The sequence below is a fragment of the Musa acuminata genome, unplaced genomic scaffold (genome assembly GCF_036884655.1).
Source record: "Musa acuminata AAA Group cultivar baxijiao unplaced genomic scaffold, Cavendish_Baxijiao_AAA HiC_scaffold_1077, whole genome shotgun sequence".
Taxonomy (NCBI): domain Eukaryota; kingdom Viridiplantae; phylum Streptophyta; class Magnoliopsida; order Zingiberales; family Musaceae; genus Musa; species Musa acuminata.
This window is the reverse complement of record NW_027021291.1, coordinates 1,734,878-1,742,676: the sequence shown is the minus strand read 5'-3', so window position 1 is coordinate 1,742,676 and position 7,799 is coordinate 1,734,878. Positions and strand designations below refer to the sequence as shown.

The following is a 7,799-nucleotide window of genomic DNA, read 5'->3' as shown; positions in this document are numbered from 1 at the left end:
ACTCGTGGCCGAACAACTCAGCGGTGGATACGAAGCTCGTGACGCGACCATGGCCAAATATCTGGCGCGGGTAAGGGATCTAACCACGAAATTCCCTTACTTCACATTATCTAATGTTCCGAGGGAGGAAAACGGACGAGCCGACGCGCTCGCTAAGCTGGCGTCAAGGCGAACCCCCGAAGCATGGCCGGAGATAGAGGAGCTTCCCGCTCGCGCCATTGAGGTAGCAACCACGGCCCCAGGCGGCGCGCCGACCACGTGGGTGCAAGAGCTGCTGAGCTTCAAGCGAGATGGAACCCTCCCTCTCGACGAAGTCGCGGCTCGGCGTCTGCGCCGCACACACGCGTGGTACACCGAGGAAAGTGGCCGGCTTTACAGACGATCCTTCACCTACCCCCTACTGAGGTGTTTGGAGCCTGACGAAGCCCAGACCGTCCTGGCTGAAACTCACGAGGGGATCTGCGGCGAACACATTGGCGGGCGGACCCTGGCGCACAAGATACTACGCCAAGGCTACTACTGGCCAACCATGTGTCGAGACGCAAAAGCTTACGTGCAGCGGTGCAGCTCGTGCCAGCAACACACCCGCGCGCCCCGACAGCCTGCGGTCTCCCTCAGTCCCATCGACTGCGCATGGTCGTTCGCCCAGTGGGGACTGGACCTCCTCGGCCCCTTTCCACCGGCCTCTGGGCAGTGGAAGTATATAATCGTGGGAGTAGACTACTTCACAAAGTGGGTCGAGGCCGAGCCACTGGCCACGACGACGGAACACCAGATGGAGAAATTCGTTTGGAAAAACCTTGTGACCCGGTTCGGGTTGCCCAGAGCCATTGTCACCGACAACGGACCTCAGTTCGCCGGCACGAGGTTCCGGGAATTCTGCGCCGGTCATGGCATTCAACTGAGGTTCAGTTCGGTGGCCCACCCTCAGACGAACGGGTTGGCCGAGGTAACCAACCGATCCATCCTGGATGGCCTCAGAAGAAGAGTGTCCGCGGCCCGATCGACCTGGACGGACGAGCTCCCCAGCGTGCTGTGGTCACTGCGCACCACCCCCAAGGCTGCGACCGGAGAATCCCCCTATAGCCTGACTTTCGGAACCGAGGTCGTCCTACCGCCCGAGATGACTGTCGCTACGCTTCGGACGAGGAGCTATGACCAGGAGGCCTCGAACCAGGGACTTCGCGCCAACCTCGACGTGCTCGAGGAGCGACGCGCCGATGCACACCTGAAGGCCCTCTCTCACCAGAGAGCCGTCGCAAGGGTCTACAACAGAAAGGTGCGACCTAGGCCAATCAGGTTAGGCGATCTGGTCCTACAAAGGGCCGAAGTCAGCGACCCAACCCGAACGAGGGGGAAGCTGGCCCCCAAGTGGGAGGGACCTTACCGGGTTACCAGCGTGGTTCGACCAGGTACTTATCGACTCACAACAATGGACGGTTCCTCCCTGCCGAGGACATGGAACGTCCAGAACCTTAGAAAGTTCTTCGTCTGAGGCCAATGCCCCAGCTCCCAAGATTGAAGTTCTGCAATTTTCGGAGCTTAAAAGACACTGGAAAAAGATTCTTTTATTCATGAAGCATGGGATTACAAGGCCCAACTTTCGAAGCAGAAAGACGTACTAGGAGGAAGTTTTCTTTACAAAGCAAGGGGCTACAACTGCAACCAGACCCGAAGGTCACGAAAATTACAAAATACGGAAGCTGCTCGGCTGAGCTGACCTCCAGACCGCCCTAACCGTCAGATCCTCCCACGCCATCATCAAAGGGAACTTCCTCCGGCATGTCCACATCCAAATCCTCAGGATGCGAGACAAACGGATCCGCCTCCACTTCCAGCCCGGGATGGCTCGTCTGGAACCAGCCAAGGGCGATTCGGTACCCGTACTCGTAGGTAACCTGCCCCGACCGAGCCAGCCCGAGCTGGAAGCCCGGGGACTGTTTATAAGCCTCGATTACCTCCTCTTTCTCCGGCCGCCGCTCCCGCTCGGCCGCCAGGGCTTCTGAAGCCCCCTTCACGTCAGCTAGTGCGCCCTCCAGCCGCTGGGTCAGGACGGCTGCCTCGTCTCGGGCCAGACGAGTCTCTGACTGTGCTCCCTCCAGGAGTCCCCGGAGATTGCCTTTCTCCTCCTCGGCCGCCTTCGCCTCGGACCTTAAGCGAAGGACCTCGGCCTCCAGCGCCAACGCACGCTTGTCGGCCGCCCCTGCCTCAGCTCGGAGATGCATCGCCTCCTCCTCGAGCTCCGAGGAACGCTGCTCGGCCGCCGCAACCACCTCCGGAGCCGCCCCGGCCCGCACCTCCTCGAGCTGTTTGCGCAGCTCGGCGTTGCGGTCGCACAGAATTCCAAGGGCCCGACCCGCGTCGCGAACCCGGTCTGCCAGTGCCATCGCGTAGTGCTGGCCCTGCAAGAAGAAAGTCAGAACGACCCTCGGGAGCACCACAAGCAGGAAGCTGGTAGCGGAACACTTACCCACAACAGCGACTTCACCGACTTCCCGAACAGGACGTCGGACGGCAGAGTGTACATCTCGCGGGCCAGATCAGGGTGCAGCCCCCCTCGGACAAACGCGGCCGCGGTCTCCCCGTCGGCCCAGACCCGGGTCCCGCGGGTCAGCCCCGCCCACCAAGCTACCAACCGGTCAGAAGGTTGGCCCTCAGAAAGTTCGCCCATCAGGCGTGCATGATAGAAGTCGTTCGGCGGGCCCGCCGGAAGACGACACAAGTCCCGGATCGAGGGATCCCGAGGCGCCTTTCCTGCGACCACGTTGCTCGGGCCTGCCTCGCCTCGACCTCGCCCTCCTTGCCTATCGTGCGAGCCCGACTCCGCCGCCTCTGCGCTCTCCTGAGCCCTTGGGGGAGTCGGTTTCTTCGGAGCTATGACCTTTGCCTTCTTTCGAGGACGGGCATCCTCGAGATCCACCGGCGCCTCTCTAGTGTCAGCGCTCGGGCCGACCTGGCGCCGCGGAGATGCGGCCGACGAAATGCGTCCTCCACGCACCACGGCAAGTTTCACCATCCCTGCACAAACACAACGACCTCGGTTAGTATTCCAAAAAAGAAAAGCAAAATTGGAAGGCCCACCGCCACCTTCTCAGGGCATACCTCGAGGTACTGGGCTCAAGCCCGCCTCGACTAGCCACGCCTCGGTCATCTTTCGGATGACTCGAGAAGAAGGGAGGATCTCCTTCAATCTTCGAAGGGCTCGGAGCTCCCCCTCGTCCAAGGCCGGGGCAGTATTATCGACTGCGCGCGCCGCCCACCGGAGCCCGAAGCTCCAACTCCTCGGATGGCAAACGTAGAAGAAGCGCTCCTTCCACCCCTTGTTGCTGGAAGGAGCCCCACTGACACGGAAACCCGGTCGGGCGAACAAATAATAGCCCCCCGACCCTCTGGATAGATGGAAACAGGAGAGGAAAAGGGACCGGCTCGGGGCGATCTGGGCATAATAGCATTCCCCAAGGAACGCCACCAGATAGCGCCAAGAATTCGGCGCCATCTGGGAAGGGGAAATGCGCCACCACGAGACGCAGGCGGTAATGACGGGGTGGAACGGAAGGTGCAGCCCGGCCTCAAAGGCGTCTACTGTTAGGGCAAAGCCCTTGGGTATAGGGTCATACGCTCGCTGCCCCGACTCAGGAGCAATGAGCGTGAACTCCGCCGGGATACCGTAACGGTCCCGGAGGAGGCCGAGCGACGACTCGCTCACGGTGGAGTCGAGGTCGTGCGGCCACATAAGCGATTCGAGGGCTTTGGTGGCCCTTTCCTCGGACGACGAGCGGGAGCTCGCCAACGCCACCCCCTCACCGGCGGCACCGGGAAGAGGAGGCGGAGAAGGAAGGGATGAAGGAGGGGAAGCCATCCTTACCGAGCTTTTGGGAAGGAAGGGCGGCTGAAGAAGTGCCGGACTAGGACACCCAAAGGAGGGATTGAAGCAAAAGCAGGTACCAAGAAGTGAAAGGGACCGACGGAGCGATACTTATAGCCTGTTTCCCGCCGAAACGATGACCTTTCCCCTCCTGAGCCATGCTGCGAAGACGCAAAGGTCGCATCGCCATAACTTCGGCCGGTGCGGCTCTTAAATGCGGTGCGGTATGAAGTACGGAGCCCCTAATCATATCAACCTCGAAAACCGACGACGCCCGAAAGGCACGGCCCTTTGACCTTTCCCAGGCAAAAGGCGACCTGGCCGCCCGTGCCCGCACAACGGTCAAAACGACCTAACGCTAATCGAAAGTCAAGTATCGCTTCGGTCACGTTACGCCCGAACCCACCACCTCGGTCGCGGCCCACCCGCACCGAGCGCCTCGGTCAATCTACCCCGAGTCACACCTGCGCGGTCACCCCGCCTGCGTTGTGCTCCTCGGCTCTCCGGCTCTGCGCCACCCTGAGCCACACCTGCGCGGTCACCCCGCCTGTTGTGCTCCTCGGCTCTCCGGCTCTGCGCCACCCCGAGCCACACCTGCGCGGTCAACCTGCCTGTTGTGCTCCTCGGCTCTCCGGCTCTACGCCACCTCGAGCCACACCTGCGCGGTCACCCCGCCTGTTGTGCTCCTCGGCTCTCCGGCTCTGCGCCACCCCGAGCCACACCTGCGCGGTCACCCCGCCTGTTGTGCTCCTCGGCTCTCCGGCTCTGCGCCACCCCGAGCCACACCTGCGCGGTCACCCCGCCTGTTGTGCTCCTCGGCTCTCCGGCTCTGCGCCACCCCGAGTCACACCTGCGCGGTCACCCCGCCTGTTGTGCTCCTCGGCTCTCTGGCTCTGCGCCACCCCGAGTCACACCTGCGCGGTCACCCCGCCTGCGTTGTGCTCCTCGGCTCTCCGGCTCTGCACCGCCCCGAGTCACACCTGTGCGGTCACCCCGCCTGCGTTGTGTTCCTCGACCCTCAACTTCGCATCTCCCCAGTCATGCCTGCACGATCGCACCACCTGCATAGTGCCTCTCGACCCTCATCGACCCTAATGGCCCCTAGGCCGACCCCGCTCAGCCTCCCGACCAAGTTGCGTATCCCGGCTAAGCTCTGCTCGGGAAGTACTCGCGCGACCGATCCAACTACGGCACGCCTCTCAGACCCACCTGAACAGCACGTTGAAGCAGGGAACCATGCATCGAACTCCTTACGCGTAAAGCCGATGCATAGCTCCTTTCGGGTGGGGCATATGATAAGGGTAAAAAACTGACTTGACATAACTCCCGGATTTGACGTAATACACCCCCCCACGTCGGACGCCCAGTACGACGCGCTGCCCCAGAAATAGCATTAACGACGACACGACACGCACCCATACCCGCCGTACCCGAACGACCTCCTCGGCTGACCCATCACGGTCGGCCGAGGCAGTCAAAGGTGCCAGCTGACACCCCCCATACCCTGCGGCAGCTCGTCTCTCCACGCAACGCCCACGGCGGCGACAGACGCCGTCAGAGGTACGGTCATGCTCTGGCAGGATGGCCCATCAGGTAACATCAACCCCCCTTATAAATACCCCCCCCGGCTCCCAGCACAAGGGGGATCTCGAACCCAATACAATACTCCTTCCCACTAACTTGATCGTCGGAGGGGTCGGGCCGAGATACCGACCCGACCTATGTGCAGGTACCCGACCATCGTCAACCCGGTTCGTCAAGGCGGAGCTCTCAAGCAAGACCCTCTGCATCCGCCATCTCAAGCCCTACAAAGGGAGACACGACCGATCCCAGGCATTTGGGGCCCTGAACCAGCCGCGTCAACCCCAAAGTCGCGGCCAGAACGTTATTTACCGTAACACTGCCACTGGCCGCGTCGTCAACGTCTCCCGCCCTGGCCTCTCCCCCGGGCCCGACTTCATCTCCGACGCCTCCATTGCCGGGAGTCTCTCGCCTGCCCTCGGCGACCTCTTCTCCCTCCGGTTGCTCGATCTCAGCAACCTCAAGCAGCTCGCCGGCCCCGTTCCACCCGCCCTCGGCCGCCTCTCCCGCCTTGAACACCTCCTCCTCGACTCCAACCAACTCACCGGCTGCATCCCCTCCGCCTTCGCAAACCTCACCCGACTCCGGAAGCTCTCCCTCGGCAACAACCGCCTCTCCGGATCGCTTCCCCCTTCCATGTTCACCTCTCCATTTCTTTCCGTGGTCTCTCTTTCCAACAACAGGCTAACCGGCGGCATCCCGGCATCCATCGGGCGGGTACCTGCAATGGAGGCACTAGACCTCCATGGCAACCACCTCACCGGCTCCATCCCCATGGAGATCGGATTGCTGCGAAGGCTCACTGTTCTTGATCTTTCAGAGAACAAGATCTCCGGCGGCATCCCCAGCTCCATAGGCAAGCTCAAAAACCTGGTGGTTCTCTACTTGAACCAGAACCGCATCACGGGAAGCATTCCGCCTTCCATCGCCGGTATGGTCTCGCTGCAGTTCTGTAGGATGTCGGAGAACCAGCTCACCGGGAGCATCCCGGATTCGATCGGCGGCCTACCTAGCATCGAGAGACTGATACTGGAGAACAACAAGCTCACCGGTCAGCTGCCCGCCGCTATAGGACGCCTCGCCACGCTCACGGACATCTTCTTCTCCAACAACCGATTTACCGGCAGGATCCCTTCCAGCTTCGCCAACCTGGCCAATCTGCAGACGTTAGACCTGTCGCGGAACCGCCTCGGTGGTCCAATCCCCGCCGAGCTCTCCCGGCTGCGGAACCTCCAAGAGCTGGATCTCTCCTTCAACTCCCTGATGCACTTGGGCAGGCCGCCGAGCTGGCTCGGCCAGATGAACATATTCAAGCTTGTCCTGGCGGACACAGGGATCTCCGGTCCGCTGTCTGACTGGCTGTCGTCGGCGTCGTCCATCTCGATCCTCGACCTTTCCAGCAACGGACTGGTGGGGGATCTCCCGCCGTGGATCGGCAACATGACCGGGCTCTCGTTGCTCAACCTCTCCAACAACACTCTGCATTCGGGGATCCCGGAGGGGTTCAAGAACCTGACGCTGCTGATGGACCTGGACCTGCACTCCAACGAGCTGTACGGCCGGCTGCGGCCAGTGCTGGCGAAGGGGACGCAGGACCCCTTGGGGCACTACCGGACGCTGGATCTGTCACGCAACCGGTTCACCGGGGGGCTTGACGAGGGCGTGGGGGAGCTGGCCGCGATGGACACAGTAGAGAGGCTAGTGGTGTCGCACAACCCAGAGCTTGGCGGCGGGATACCGGCGTCCATGGCGAGGCTGGCGGCGCTGAAGGAGGTGAGGATGGCGGGGAACGGGCTCTCCGGGATCATACCTGAGGGCGTGCTGGACCTCGCGCGACTGACCGAGTTCGATGTGTCAGATAACAGGCTCAGCGGTCGGATACCGCGCCATCGGGCTCCCTTGACGGCGGAGGGCTTCAGAGGAAACACGGGGCTCTGCAGCGCGCCTCTCCCGCCATGCAAGCTGTGGTAACGAGCCAAAGTACACAGGAAGGAGTCTCAGATTTAATTTCCCGATGTCAAGGTGACGGAGAACAAAACAAAACTTTCTTGTTTGACAATTCATGGAAACGTAAGAACGGCTTGAACTTTTTTCTTTTTCGTTTTTTGGAGTCCAATTGTCTATTAAGGTGAGGAATCTTAATATATCAAACTATATAATATAATATAAGGCTACATACTTACATAATTTATAGAGATTGATGAATATATCTATATACTTGAGCTCCTCCAATCGAACAATATCCATGTGTTGTGTCAGTCGACGTAATAAAATCTGGTTCAAACCGTTTTCAGTTAGATTTGATTAAAATAAGATAGTTTGAATCGTAATCGATTCAAATTTATTTAATCGA

General features: G+C 60.6%; 2 protein-coding genes across 2 annotated transcripts; one reads left to right on the top strand and one right to left on the bottom strand.

The window, feature by feature from the left end:
- Window positions 1–1,625: 1,625 nt before the first annotated feature.
- On the bottom strand, window positions 1,626–7,388 carry LOC135666251 (uncharacterized). The gene is made up of 3 exons (XM_065177820.1): window positions 7,257–7,388; window positions 2,471–3,018; window positions 1,626–2,402 (listed from the first exon to the last, which is right to left on the bottom strand). The coding sequence occupies exons 2-3, from the start codon at window positions 3,014–3,016 to the stop codon at window positions 1,734–1,736; spliced, it is 1,215 nt and encodes a 404-aa protein (XP_065033892.1). The 5' UTR covers window positions 3,017–3,018; window positions 7,257–7,388; the 3' UTR covers window positions 1,626–1,733.
- LOC135666250 (probable leucine-rich repeat receptor-like protein kinase At1g35710) lies at window positions 5,432–7,522 on the top strand. The gene has a single exon (XM_065177819.1). The coding sequence runs from the start codon at window positions 5,447–5,449 to the stop codon at window positions 7,415–7,417; it is 1,971 nt and encodes a 656-aa protein (XP_065033891.1). The 5' UTR covers window positions 5,432–5,446; the 3' UTR covers window positions 7,418–7,522.
- Window positions 7,523–7,799: the final 277 nt, after the last annotated feature.